Source organism: Rhinopithecus roxellana, chromosome 13 (genome assembly GCF_007565055.1).
Source record: "Rhinopithecus roxellana isolate Shanxi Qingling chromosome 13, ASM756505v1, whole genome shotgun sequence".
NCBI classification, from domain to species: domain Eukaryota; kingdom Metazoa; phylum Chordata; class Mammalia; order Primates; family Cercopithecidae; genus Rhinopithecus; species Rhinopithecus roxellana.
The window spans coordinates 4,746,990-4,761,714 of NC_044561.1; the positions used below are offsets into that span (position 1 = coordinate 4,746,990).

A 14,725-nucleotide genomic window follows, 5' to 3' on the forward strand; every position below is an offset into this window, starting at 1 on the left:
GGCTTCTAGGGCTAACCCTTTTGATTAAGCCTTGGAAGGAGGGGAAGTCTGAAAGATCCCTGAAGCCCTTACAAGGCAGAAAGGCCCCACAGGGGCCTGTCAGTGACCTGCAGCCAGTGAGGGTCTCTGAAGTTCCCATTAGGCAACCTCACCTAGAGTTCTCTTAGCAACCCGGCTACCAAGCAAGAGTACTGATTTAACTTAAATTGTCTCTTTTTTTTGAGACAGAGTCTTGCTCTGTTGCCCTGGCTGGAGTGCAGTGGTGCAATCTAATCTCACGGCAACCTCTACCTCCCAGGTTCAAGTGATCCTCCCACCTCAGCCTCCCAAGTAGCTATGACTACAGGCATGTGCTGCCATGCTTGGCTAATATTTTTGAAACTTTTTGTAAAGAAGAGGTCTCACTATATTTCCCAGTCTGGTCTTGAACTCCTGGGCTCGAGTGATCCTCCTGCCTTGGCCTCCCAAAGTGCTGGTATTAGAGGTGTGAGCCACCACGCCTAGCCTAAACTTTCTTTGCTATCATCTGTAGAAGTTGCCAATAAGCAGTGAAATAATCAAAGATGTTGTGAGAAGCCACACAGGCAAATACAGACCTGTATTACCAAGTGTTTCCTCTGACCCAGACTTAGTCCATCATTTAATATTCATATCTGAAATGATTTGACATGCATGCAGTTTCCAAATCAAATTACGCATTTAATTTTATTCTGTGTAAAATCTATTTACAAACCTTTAAAAGGCATGATTTGGGTATCACTTCTGAGTAAAGTGAAACTTGATGCATTATACAAGCTGCAAAGGATAGGCAAATATAAAACCACCCAAGTCTCTGAAAATACCACCATGGAACACCACTAAACTACCTTTTTTTTTTTTTTTTTTTTTTTTTTTGGTAAAATCCCTGGACTTGAAATAATTTGGAGCTATACTTAAGAGACATTTTTTAAGGATACTATTCTTTATACAATTCCTTGTCTATAAACATTGATAGGAAAATATACAATTTCACAATTAGATTCTAGGTAATATATCTGTTCTATATATGAAGTGTATATGTATATGTATATGTATATATATACATATACGTATATATACACACACACACATATATATATAAACACACACATATCTATCTTTTATACATATGAAAACGCTTCAAACCTATAAATTGCCAGACAACTCTAATGCCCTCTGAGATGTAAGTGATGGGAGCCTTCCGGTAAGCACCACCCATTACTGACAGGCACACCTTCAGTTTTCATGAACTGCTAACCCAAAGGTGGTCCTCAATGTGGTTAGTTTAACTACCTAACAATAGTAAATTAAACATTTAGGCTGGTCATGGAGGCTCATGCCTATAATCCCAGCACTTTGGGAGGCTGAGGCCAGTAGATTACTTGAAGTCAGGGGTTTGAGACCAGTCTGGCCAACATGGCAAAACCCCATCTCTACTAAAAATACAAAAAATTAGCCGGGTATGGTGGCACACACCTGTAGTCCCAGCTACTCAGGAGGCTGAGGCAGGAGAATTGCTTGAACCTGGGAGGTGGAGGTTGCAGTGAGCCAAGATCATGCTACTGCACTCCAGCCTGGGTGACAGAGTGACACTCTATCTCATAAACAAACAAACAAAAAACATTTAGACCGAATCACACGTCTCTTAAACTGAGCTTCTACATTATCATATAGCAGCTAAACATAGTAACAGCCAAGCACTATTCTAAATGTGCTATAGTATTCGCAGTATCTCATTTGATCCTCGCACAACCCTATCAGGTAGGTACTACTAGAGTCCCTAATTTACAGATGAGGAAGCTATAGCACAAAGAAGTTAAATAACTTGCCCCAGGTCACACATAAGTGAAAGCCAGGATTCAAATCCATGCCATCTGGCCCCTGGGCCCATATTCTTACCCCTCTGTTCCTTAGCTGTGCCCTCTCCAGTGAAATCACAGTTTCATTTGGTACTTTTTTAGCAGACCTCTCCCTGGGCTGGGCAGGTCCTTACAAAGTGAACTGACTCAAGTTTAAACTTGTTTTCTTTGCTCTGGCAGGCCACTTGACCGTGCACTGATCTCCACGGTCGGCTTCACACTAGAGTTATGCATTCTGTCTCAACCAGATAGTGGGTGCTGAAGGAGAGAAACCTGGGCTTTACTATGGGATCCCCTCAAGGTGCAGTCATGTTCCTTATTAATAAATACACACACCCATAGAGTTTATTTAATGTACGATTGTACCAATTGGAGTTTTCTGAAGCTGGCATTCTGAAGCACAGAAATCTGCTGAAGCCCTGAGAAAGAGCTGTGAAATATTCCAACTGCTGGACTAAAACTAAACAACACACATCTTCAGGATTTTGCAGTTTTCTCCAATTTCATAATTTAAATAAACACATCTCTCCTACCTTTAATTTTAACTCACAGTTGCTGATTTTATTATCAAACATTTTAATATGAGCAAACATGGTCCTTTCATAAATGTTTCTCTCATTTTTATTCCACAGAATACCTTTGGCTTCAGTCAAAGCTTTTAAAACAGTGAAGTAAACTGATGTGTAATGTCTCCTAATGCAGATAAACTAATCAGTCCACACTAATCACTGCTTTTCAAAACGACACTTTAATGATGATTTCTCATAGAGTACCTTGAGCTGGAAGTAAAATATGAATCGTCACTGTCATCGTTATACTTTTTTCTTGGTTTTGCCATGATGGGTGCTTCCTGTTCTATGGTCTGCATATCTGAAGTCACTGAATGTGAAATACCACTTGAGAAAACAGAAAAATATATATATTAGTAAGTTCACAAACTTTTGTTTCACCAAAATAAACAAAGCTTTTTATTTTGAACAAAAACAAATTTATTAGAAGGGTTAAAAACACAAGCAATAAAACAAAGTTTTTTTCTGGTGCAAGCTTTCAAAAATGTTAAAATTTTGTGAGGACTGTGTCTACACAAAATACAGTCACAAATATTGGTTATGGGCTGGGCGCGGTGGCTCACGCCTGTAATCCCAGCACTTTGGGAGGCTGAGATGGGCAGATCACGAGGTCAGGAGATCGAGACCATCCTGGTCTACACGGTGAAACCCTGTCTCTACTAAAAAATACAAAATATTAGCTGGGCATGGTGGCGGGTGCCTGTAGTCCCAGCTACTCGGGAGGCTGAGGCAGGAGAATGGCGTGAGCCCGGGAGGTGGAGCTTGCAGTGAGCCGAGATCGCACCACTGCACTCCAGCCTGGGCTCGAGCGAGACTCTGTCTCAAAAAAAAAAAAAAAAAGAAAGAAAGAAAAGAAAAGAAAAGAAAAGAAAAATATTGGTTATGTCCATGGCTTCCTCTCCAGTAGGTGCTTCATGAAGAGCCAGACCTTTTTCCTTCTTTTAAAGAGCCAAATTTGAAATTTTTCATGTTATAGTGAATACCAGAGCAAAGCAAAAATAATTAGAGAAGTTAATGAATAACAAAAAAACCCTCTAAAATTGAAACTAACACAGTCCAAGAAAAATCCACCAATGATTGGCACACTGTTTTAAATTCTAACTTCAAGAAAGCAGTCTCACGTACCTTCTGCAATTTCCAAATCCCATGCCGAGTCTGTCTGAGTCAACATGTTTTTTGCCACTAATGTTCAACTTTTCATCTTTCTTCCTTTGAATTTCAAGATCCTTATAGGCTAATCGTAATGATGAAACACTGCCAGAAAAACCAAATATTCCTTAATTTAGCTTTAATCCTTTGTTCTTACATTAAAATACCAAGCAAAATTAAACATGTAATTTATACTTTTAGCTCCATGATTCTTTCCATAATTAACAATTAAGAAGGCAAGTTGGCGTTTTTTCTACCTGCCTTTTTTGAATAGACGTTTAAGAAAATTTGAATGAGCTTACAGCCCCTTTCTCATCGCTGCTCAACCTATGCCACTGGTTCAAGTTTAGTTCACATTACCTATTATTGTATAATAACATAATGTATACCCAAATCACTTCTATTTGGGATAGTGAAAAGCAGAATTTCTTACTTGGATTAATATTTTATTACACTTCCACATTACATAACAAAGCATGAGGTTAGTCTCGCTAGTCTATCTTAAGATAAAGAAATGTATAAATTTGACTTTACGAATAGATCAAAGAAGGGGCTGTTACTTAATTGTAAAAGGATCCTTCCATTTACAAAATAATTTCTTGTAGGGTATCTCCATGCAATCAGGCTTCTGAGAGTGCTTAAAATGGCATAGTCACTCATCAGCTAATAGACTCTTTAGCACTACTAGTCAGTCATATACCACGCTTCCATTTAAAATCAAATATCTGCCACAAGCAGGATACCAAAGGGGTAAAAAGGTGTACAAAACATTGTCCTTGTTCTCAGATTTCTAAAAATGCAATAATGACTTAATTTTTCATTAAAAAAACTATGCCTATATAGCAAGAACAGCAGTTTGCATCATATTTTAGTGAGACAGCAATATTTCAGGGCCCTGAAAAATAATCTATCTACCTTACAAGGATTTCTAAGTTATCATCCACTTTACAAAACATGTAAAGTGTCACGAATTCCTGGCAAAAGAGGCACTGTATAAATTCCTAGTAATATAAATAAATTTCTGTGTAGTAACAGGGAAGGACAACAGAATTTCTTTGTTTTTTGAGATACAGTCTCACTCTGTCGCCTGGGCTGAAGTACAGTGGTGCAACCTCCACCTACCAGGTTCAAGTGATTCTCCTGCCTCAGCCTCCTGAGTAGCTGGGATTACAGGTGCCTGCCACCATACCCAGCTAATTTTTGTATTTTCAGTAGAGACGAGGTTTCACCATGTTGGCCAGGCTGGTCTCAAACTCCTGACCTCAGGCAATCCGCCCGCCTCTGCCTCAAAGAGTCCTAGGATTACAGGTGTGAGCCACCGTGCCTGGCACAGAATTTCTTACTAGGAAAATTCTTTTCTTTAATGAGTCAAGCAAGATTTCTTTGGTTTTCATGTGGCAGTTTGTTTTCCTTACTCTTCCTACAGAACAGGTTATGGCTATTTTACTCCTTAACAAATAAATACTACTCTTTCTTTTGGAGGAACACAATAGCTCTGTTTAAAATCATGAATACATATAATTATAGCAACAGATTCCTCTGGAGAAGATGCATGGGGATGAAAAGGTTCTACTGGAAAGATAAGAGATGGAAAAGTTTTCCTTCCTAGGTAATCTGACGTGGGACTGGGTCACTCACTAAAAGCATGCACTTTGATATCCAAGCTTACGAGAACATCTCTCTGGAAGAACCAGCAGAGTTACGTCAGAACACGCGTTTCTCAGCACTTCAGGAGCGCTTACGGGTACTGGCTCAACGGAAGACTACAGGACACAGATCAAACAAGCGAAGCAGCTCAAGGCAGCTCTGCCTCTTCCTTCCTTCCTACCAAGTGGGCACACAGAGAGCCTCTGAGGACGGGCTAGGAAACTGCTAGAAGGAGACCAGGACACCTCATGGGCCGTTTAGTTTCACACTCTGACAGTATAAGAAACAACACTGCTCTGACAGTTTACTAAGCTGAAATAACTTTATTTATAGCCATTAAAAAAACTAACTTGCAAAATAACACTCATGTATTAATGATAAAACACCTGTACTTTCTACAGGTTTGAGTGGCAGTGGTGGTCATTAAGGCATAGTTATGTGGTTGTTCTGAACAAGGCCATGAAAGTTGCCAAATTGGCTTCCCAAATTAAATTCATAAATTTTCCGATCTGCATCTTTGTTTTTGTGATGTATTAAACACTCCTAATGAAAGATACAAGTGAAGGCTGGTTGTTGCTTCCTGTTTTCAGGAAGATTAGCATGTTAATATTAGAAGTAACAACCAGACCTCACTCCACCCAGCTTACCTGCAGCTTCTCCACCCAGTTTACCTGCAGGAAGGGAGCTGATCAGGGCCTGATTTTATACATGCTCTGGGAAAACCTCAAACATGAGTAATCTGGACAGAACCTACTCCCAAATACCAAGAGAAGCCATGGAGACACTTAAATCTAACCTTTCCCTTTGCCAGGATCAAAAACTTAGCTTAGTAAGAGAAATTAAAGTCTGCGACAAGTCAATGTAAATTTTTACACAAAGCATTTCAAACCATATTCAACCTAAATACAGTTCAGTGCTGCCCCCTAAGTTCTGTGAGTTAAATGACAAGGAGAAATAACTATCGACTTCAAATTATTTGGGTTTACCTTATAAACTCCACCTTAGCAAACTGTCAGTCAGTATGAACAGTAAGATGGTATGAAAAGTAGTTGCATTTATTGAGCACCTACTGTGTGCCAGGTACTGTTTGATGCACTTCAATGAGCATTTAAGCTATTAAACTAATCCTTAAAACCACCTCATAAAATAGGTATTATTTTCTTCATCATACAGTCCACAGTAACTCAAGCTAAAACAGATAAAATACACATGACAGTAAGAGAAAACACCATTAAAAAACACATGCATAAAAAACAGGGATCCAGGTTACTTCTCCTTTCTGTGTGGCATGCACCCCCCGCCCTTCTTCTCTCCTGATCTTTGGTACACAGTCAGTTTCTGGACGGCCATCTTTCTCTTCTGATTTCAACACAAATGAAAACCTCTCAAGAGCCTTACAAATGTCTACAGAAAACCAGTCTCTTCACTGGCTTCCTGGCTTCCAGTTTCCTCCCCTCTTCCTGGCCTGGATATCACTACCAAACTCACTTTCTCGAGATGCCCCTTCATCACAGCATTGCTGAAGGAGCTGTTTCTGACTCTCAGGTAAGTGGACAACCACAGCCTGACTTTAAGGCCCTCCACATTATCGTTCCAACTCCTCCACTTCAGGCAGGCCCCCGACACACATGATCATTCCACCTTCTTCATTCTCTGAAACTCTTCCTTCTCCCTCTCCAAGATCCAGGCTCAGAACCTCTGGAGACACCACCAGAGCCATAGTCTTCCATCATGTATTTAGAATTTAGTCACAGAGTCCAACAGGGCTTCAGATTATAAATACTTTTTTCATTATGGAGATATAATTCACATACTGTAAAACTCACCCTATTAAAGTACATGATTCAGTGGTTTTAACACATTCACAAAGTTGTACCACCATCACCACTAACTCCAGAACATTTTCAGCAGTCCAAAAAGCAGGCCTGGACCCTTTAGCAGCCACTCTCCATTCTCTCCTCCTCCCGGGCCCTGGTAACCAGTAAGTTGCTTTCTGTCTCTATGGATTTGCCTAATCCAGACATTGCATAGAGACAGAATCATGTCATATGATCTTTTATGACTGGCTTCTTTCTTAGCATAAACTTTTCAAGGTTTATCCATGTTGTGGCACATATCAGGACTATATTCCTTTTTGTGGCTAACAGTCCATTGTATGGACACACCACATTTTGTTTCTCATTTATCAGTTGGTAGACATTTAGGTTATTTCTACTTTTTGGCTATTAGGATTAATGCCATTATGAACATTCATGCACGAGTTTTTGTGTGGTTACACAGATGTAAGTTTAATTTCTCTTGAGTATATACTTAGTAGATTTGCTGGGTCACATGAACACTTTACATTTAACTTTTTGAAGGACTGCCAACCTGTTTTTCACAATAGTGGCACCATTTCACACTGCCATCAGCAATGTACAAGGGTTCACATTTCTCCACATCCTAGCCAACACTTGTTACTGTCTGATTTTTTTATTATAGCTTCCCTAGAGGGTACATGGTAGTATCTTATTGTGGCTTTGATTTGCATTTTCCTAACGCTAATAATGTGAAGCCTGTTTCATATGTAAACACCTCAATGCATCTCTGTCTTTCCCTTCTCACTGACACCACCCCAGTCCTGCCCTTACAGCGTCAGCAGAAAGTGTTGCTGCCCCATCGTCTTTCCTTTCCAATCCAGATATCAATGCAATATCAGTTTTCTTAAAACTAAATTTTGCAGTACCCTCCCCTCCCCCGACACACAAAAATACATGGCATTTGGAAAGCACACCTTGGAGTTCATAGTTTTATTCCCTGCAAACATATTAATATAATGAAATTAAACTTACATTGATTCTTCTTTAGGTGCCGCCTTGGCCAGGTCTTCCTGCTCCTTCCTTTTATCCGCAGCTTGAGCTTGTTTTTCAATTTCATTAAAGCATGTATTTGCCAGTTTCTGAGCTCCCAAACTTCCTTTTTTGGCCCCAAGCTAGAAGATACATAAAACTACAGTCTACATGAGCTGTTTGAAAGCTTTTGGGACTACAGCTAACATTTCCTAAGGGTTAGGACCTGCCAGGCACTGTCACAAACACTTTATATTTGTTCTCTGGCTTAGTCCTCAAAACTCTGTGAAGCTAGTATTATCTCAGGAGTCCCTCAGCATGGGGGGATTGGTTTCAGGACCCTGTGGATAACAAAATCTGCGATGATCAAGTCCCTTATATAAAATGGCATAGTATCTGCATTTAACCTACACATACCCTCCAGTATACTTTCAATCATCTCTACATTACTTATTATATCTAAATAATGTAAATGCTATGAAAATAGTTACTAATTCTGTGTTTTTATTTGTATTGTTTTTACTGTTGTATTCTTACTTTTCATTTTATTTTACTTTTTTTGAGACAGGGTCTCACACTGTTGACCAGGCTGGCGTACAGTGGCACAATCTCAGCTCACTGCAACCTCTGCTTCCTGGGGTAATGCGATCCTCCCACCATAGTATCCCGAGTAGCTGGGACTGTAGGCACAGGCCACCAAATCCGGCTCCTTTTTGTAATTTTTGAAGAGACAGGATTTCGCCAAGTTGCCCAGGCTGGTCTTGAACTCCGGGGCTCAAGTGATCCACCTGCCTCAGCCTCCCAAAGTGCTGGGATTACAGGCGTGAGTCACTACGCCTGGCCTATTGTGGTTTTTTTTTTTTCCCCCAAATATTTTTGATCTGCAGTTGGTTGAATCCCAGGATGCAGAACCCCTGGATACAGAGGGCTGAGGAAAGTAAAGCTCATGTAAGTTAAGCAATGTGGCCAAGACCACATAGCCAATAAATGGCAAGGCCAGGATTCAATCCCTGCACCTGCCTCCAGAGCTGGTGCTCTGCAATGCATCGCTGTATCTGAAAGCTCACCAGACGACTACCCTCTAAGCCTCACAAGATGTCACTGCTTATTGATCTATGCAAGCAGGAGAGAAATTCCCAGGGGACCTTTGTTAATTTTTTCAGAATTTTGTCATAGACAGAAAAAATGTTAAATTATTCTAGAAAAAATTCAGTAAGTATAACATTAATCTCTTTGAACAAAACACAGACTCCTTATATCAAAGCCACATTTATTACAAGATGGTTCAAAAGAATAAAACTAAAATGACAAAGCAGCTTTTTAGTTTTAAAGCTTAACTACCAGATTTTTATACATAAAGTACATAATACTCACGCCTTTTTTAGCTTGATTTGGTTTCTTTTTTATGATAGAGGAAACCTCTGCCAAAAAATAAAAATTAAAAAGTCAGACCAATAGAAATTTTTCTTTTTTAGTGTGTCTTTTAAAATTCTAACATACAGCACTTTATTATTTAAGAGATAACATTTTTCACATTAGTTTGTCATCCAGAAGACTCAAGTTGATGAGCATATTTTAGATTGACAGAGCTTTGTTGAAATGGAGTCCTCAGTATTTCCATGCAGTCTCCAAACTCAGAAAAAATGCCTTTTTTTTTTTTAACAGCACATTGAAGAGAAACAGAGCCTGAGCTTGCCCCACTCAGTACTTTCTTCAGGAGCATTTTAAAAAGTATATTACAACAACTTTTTTTTCCTTTTCTCTTTTTTTTTGAGACAGGGTCTCACTCTGTCGTCTAAGCTGAGTGCAGTGGCATTACCTCCCAGATCAAGGGATCCTTCCACTTCAGCCTCTCGAGTAGTTAGGATCACAGGTGCGCACCACCACATCTGGCTTTTTTTTTTTTTTTTTTTTTAAAAGAGATGGGGGTCTCACTATGTTGCCCAGACTGGTCTTGGACCCCTGGGCTCAAGTGATGCTCCTGCCTCAGCCTCTCAAAGTGTGAAAATAAGTATGAGCCACCATGCCACAACTCTTTTGTTAAGCTCTGCTCTTCAAAAACTTTAAAAAATCTAACAATCTTTTAGAGTTGTTCTCACTCCATTACCTAGGCTGGAGTATAGTAGTGTGATCAGAGCTCACTGCAGCATTGAACTCCTGTACTCAAGTGATCCTCTTGTCTCAGCCTCCCTAGTAGCTGGGACTACATGCATATGGCACCATGCTTGGCTTTCTTTTTTTTGTAGAGATGGGGGGATCTCACTATGTTGCCTGGTCTGGTCTCAAACTCCTGGCCTCAAGTGATCCTCCCACCTTGGCTTTCTAAAGTGCTGGGATTATAGGTATGAACTACCATGCCCATCCCAAAAGCTTTAAAAATCATTATAATTTCCCATTTATATTTTAGATTCAGGGAGTACATGTGCAGTTTTGTTACAAGGGTATATTGTGTGGTGCTGAGGTTTGGGCTTCTCTTGATCCCGTCACCCAGACAGTGAGCACAGTATCCAACAGGAAGTGTTTCAGCTCTTGCTCCCCTCTCTCCTTCCCTCCCTTTGGAGTCCTCAGTGTCTACTGTTCCCATCTTTATGTTCGTATGAACCCAAGATTTAGCTCCTGCTTATAAGTGAAAACATGTGATATTTGGTTTTCTGTTTCTGCATTAGTTTATTTAGGATAATGGCCTCCAGCCATGTTGCTGCAACGGACGTGATTATTCTTTTTTATGGCTGCACAAAACTTCTTTGAAAATATAAAGTTAGCAGCCTGGACAACAAAGGGAGACTCCATCTCTACAAACAAACAAACAAAATTAGCCCAGTGTGATGGCATGCACCTGTGGTCCCAGTTACTTGGGAGGCTGAGGTGGGAGAATCCCTTGGGCCAGGCTGCAGTGAACTGTGATAGAACCCATTGCACTCCAGCATGGGCAATAAAGCAAGACTCTATCTCAAAAAAGTAATAACAATAATAAAAATAAAGTTAGCTAGGCATTATGTATACAACTAAAGCAGCCAGTGACGTGCTTTTTCACCTTGGCTTATATATATATTTTATCACATTAGCCAAAATAAATATAAAGCATTCTCGGCCAGGCATGGTGGCTCATGCCTGTAATCCCAGCACTTTGGGAGGCCAAGGCGGCCGGATCACCTGAGGTCAGGAGTTTGAGAACAGCTTGGACAATATGGTGAAAACTTGTCTCCACTAAAAATACAAAAAGTTTGCTGGGCGTGGTGGCACACACCTGTAATCCCAGCTACTTGGGAGGCTGAGGCATGAGAATCGCTTGAACCCAGGAGGCGCCAGGAGGCGGAGGAGGCAGTGAGCCGAGATCGTGCCACTGTACTCCAGGCTGGGTGACAGAGTGAGACTCTGTCTCTAAAAAACAAAACAAAAAAAGAAGAAATATAAAGCATTCTCTTATTTTAATAACAGTACTTTCCAAATTGCACAAAAATACTTTTAGAGAAAGTTTTTTAAAAATCATTTTCTAAGTACATTTTACTTGTAGGTTATATATTGTTTTTAGAATTATGTTTAAGAAACCCAGCAAAATTAAAGTCTTAATTTTTTCATACAAAGATAAGAACATGCTTTGATAGGAAAAGACGGCATAAAACCACAAACAGCAAAAGATTACAATCTTTAGCCGTGAGTGCAGAATAGCATCATTACATTTCAAGTGTGAAAACGATGCTCGTGGGAGTTTTCCTTTTCATCACTTTTTTTTAGATTTGTATTGTAGTAGTCACATCACCTGCTCCCAACTTCTGACGAGTCTAATACATGATGAAAATGTCAGGGACATTTCTAACAGTTTAGTTATTTTTTACCAAAGCAGCTGCTTTCCAACTAATGCAATGGAATATGTAACAATTACAAACTAAAATTCCTTGATAATAAAAAATTTAAGTTCACCTATAATAAAATTAGAAAGAGAAGAAAATGCTGAGTTCTTGAGTAAAAAGGAATGGTGTAGATGTTCTGACCACTGCTTATTTCGGTAATGTGAGCCAGCCCAACGTAAACCCACCAACCAAAACCATCAGCAGCCATATTGGCTAAATATGCATTGTCGCTTTTTTTTTTTTTTTGAGACAAGGTATCACTCTTTGTCACCCAGGCTGGAGTGCAGTGGTGTGATCACGGCTCACTGCAGCCTCAACCTCCCAGCCTCAAGTGATCCTCCTGCCTCAGTCTCCCAAGTAGCTGGGACTACAGGTGTATGCCACCACACTCAGCTAACTTTTTTTTTTCTTTTAGAGAGACAAGGTTTCGCCGTGTTGCCCAAGCAGGTCTTGAACTCCTGGGCTCAAGCAATCTGACCACCTTGGCTTCATAAAGCGTTAGGATTACAGGCGTAAGCCACTGCCCTCAGCCACAATGCCGCACTTTATATTATCAAGCTGGTTAAAATGTAGTGTCTTTGTTGGAAGCTTGAGAGATGAATAAAAAACAGATACCTATCTATCTATCTATCTATCTATCTATCTATCTATCTATCTATGGCACCTTTTGCTTAACAAAATATTACTAACGGATTCGGTCATGATGCTATTACTCCATCAGGTGAGACGCCTAGGCCACATGCAAGAGGATTTACTTTTTTCTTAATGAGTCATACACTTTAAATCAGAATGTAGGATTTTAAGCTTATTACCTAAAGCAGCCTTTGATGGTACATTCAGACCTTCCACACTTGGTCCTTGCTCTTGTCCACCTGAAAATTCAAAACATTATTATTAGTGCAGAAAATATACTCAGCTAATTTGCTTTCAAATGTATAATAATTCAACCTGCTCAGTGCTACATATTTTATCCAATTTTGTCAATGATCACCTACCTTTTTAGCTGTATGTTCTATTTTACAGTTTTAAGAATTTTGACTTAAAAGTCCATTAAAGTAGAAGTGTATTTTTAATCCAATGGATTTATTGAATAAAAATGTTAGTGGTCTCTTCATCTAATGTAATTCAAAATTCTGCCTTATGATCTGGTGATTTAATGTGACCTGTCATAAGATACTTAGTACCTCTGTGGACTATACATACCCAATGTATGTTAATATGTGGAAATTCTTTTTTTTTTTTTTTCCTTCTTTTGGAGACGGAATTTATTTATTTTTACTCAAGCTGGAGTGCAATGGCACAATCTTGGCTCACCGCAACCTCCGCCTCCTGGGTTCAAGCGATTCTCCTGCCTCAGCCTCTCGAGTAGCTGGGACTACAGGCATGCACCACCATGCCCAGTTAATTTTGTATTTTTAGTAGAGATGGCGTTTCTCCATATTGGTCAGGCTGGTCTTGAACTCCTGACCTCAGGTGATCCACCCGCCTCGGCCTCCTAAAGTGCTGGGATTACAGGCGTGAGCCACCGCGCCCAGCCTCATATGTGGAAATTCCAATTACATCAATGATGGAAATCGAAATTTTCAGTTGCCCAGAAATCTGTCTTGCTTATTCTATTTTACCTAAAAAGTCATCCTGGTTAGCAACTCTGTGAACACAGCCTTCATTAAAAGCCAGGCACAGTGGCTCACACCTGTAATCCCAGAACTTTGGGAGGCCAAGTTGGGCCAACTGCTTGAGGTCAGGAGTTCGAGATCTCCCACCTTGGCCTCCCAAAGTGCTGGTATTATAGGCGTGAGCTACCATGCCCAACCATACTTAATTTTAACTTTATTTATTACTTTAAAAATAGATAAAGTGTAGGCTGGGCACGTGGTGGCTTATGCCTGTAATCCCAGCACTTTGGGAGGTTGAGGCAGGCGGATCACATGAAGTGAGGAGTTTGAGACCAGCCTGACCAACATGGTGAAACCCCGTCTCCACTAAAAAATACAAAGATGAGGGCTGGGCACGGTGGCGTGACCCAGCACTTTGGGAGGCTGAGGGGGATGGATCACGAGATCAAGAGTTCAAGACCAGCCTGGTCAACATGGTGAAACCCCGTCTCTACTAAAAATACAAAAATTAGCTGGGTGTGGTGGCAGACACCTGTAATCCCAGCTACTAGGGGCAGGAAAATTGCTTGAACCCGGAAGACGAAGTATGCAGTGAGCTGAGATCATGCCACTGCCCTCCAGCCTGGGTGACAGAGTAAGACTCCATTTCAAAAAACAAAAACACAAAACAAAACAAAAAATTAGCTGGGCATGGTGATGCAAGCCTGTAATGCCAGCTACTTGGGAGGCTGAGGCAGGAGAGTATCTTGAACTCGGGAGGCTGAGGTTGCAGTAAGCCAAGATCGCACCACTGCACTCCAGCCTGAGCAACAGAGTGACTCCCATCTCAAAAAAAAAGAAAAGGCCGGGCGTGGTGGCTCAAGCCTGTAATCCCAGCACTTTGGGAGGCCGAGACGGGCGGATCACGAGGTCAGGAGATCGAGACCATCCTGGCTAACACGGTGAAACCCCGTCTCTACTAAAAATACAAAAACTAGCTGGGCGAGGTGGTGGGCGCCTGTAGTCCCAGCTACTCGGGAGGCTGAGGCAGGAGAATGGCGTAAACCCGGGAGGCGGAGCTTGCAGTGAGCTGAGATCTGGCCACTGCACTCCAGTCCGGGCGACAGAGCGAGACTCCACCTCAAAAAAAAAAAAGAAAAAAAAATATATATAGCCATTTAACAGAATATTATTTAACTATAAAAAGGA

The 14,725-nt window shown here is 40.6% G+C and overlaps 1 protein-coding gene across 1 annotated transcript in view; it reads right to left on the minus strand.

The window, feature by feature from the left end:
- ARFGAP3 (ADP ribosylation factor GTPase activating protein 3) overlaps positions 1–14,725 on the minus strand; it is a 65,748-nt gene that overhangs the window by 20,295 nt on the left and 30,728 nt on the right. The window contains exons 7-11 of the mRNA XM_010371756.2: positions 12,734–12,793; positions 9,445–9,491; positions 8,074–8,213; positions 3,572–3,700; positions 2,651–2,773 (exon numbers count right to left, since the gene is read on the minus strand). Coding sequence (XP_010370058.1) covers positions 2,651–2,773; positions 3,572–3,700; positions 8,074–8,213; positions 9,445–9,491; positions 12,734–12,793 — 499 coding nt within the window. The remainder of the gene's footprint in view (positions 1–2,650; positions 2,774–3,571; positions 3,701–8,073; positions 8,214–9,444; positions 9,492–12,733; positions 12,794–14,725) is intronic.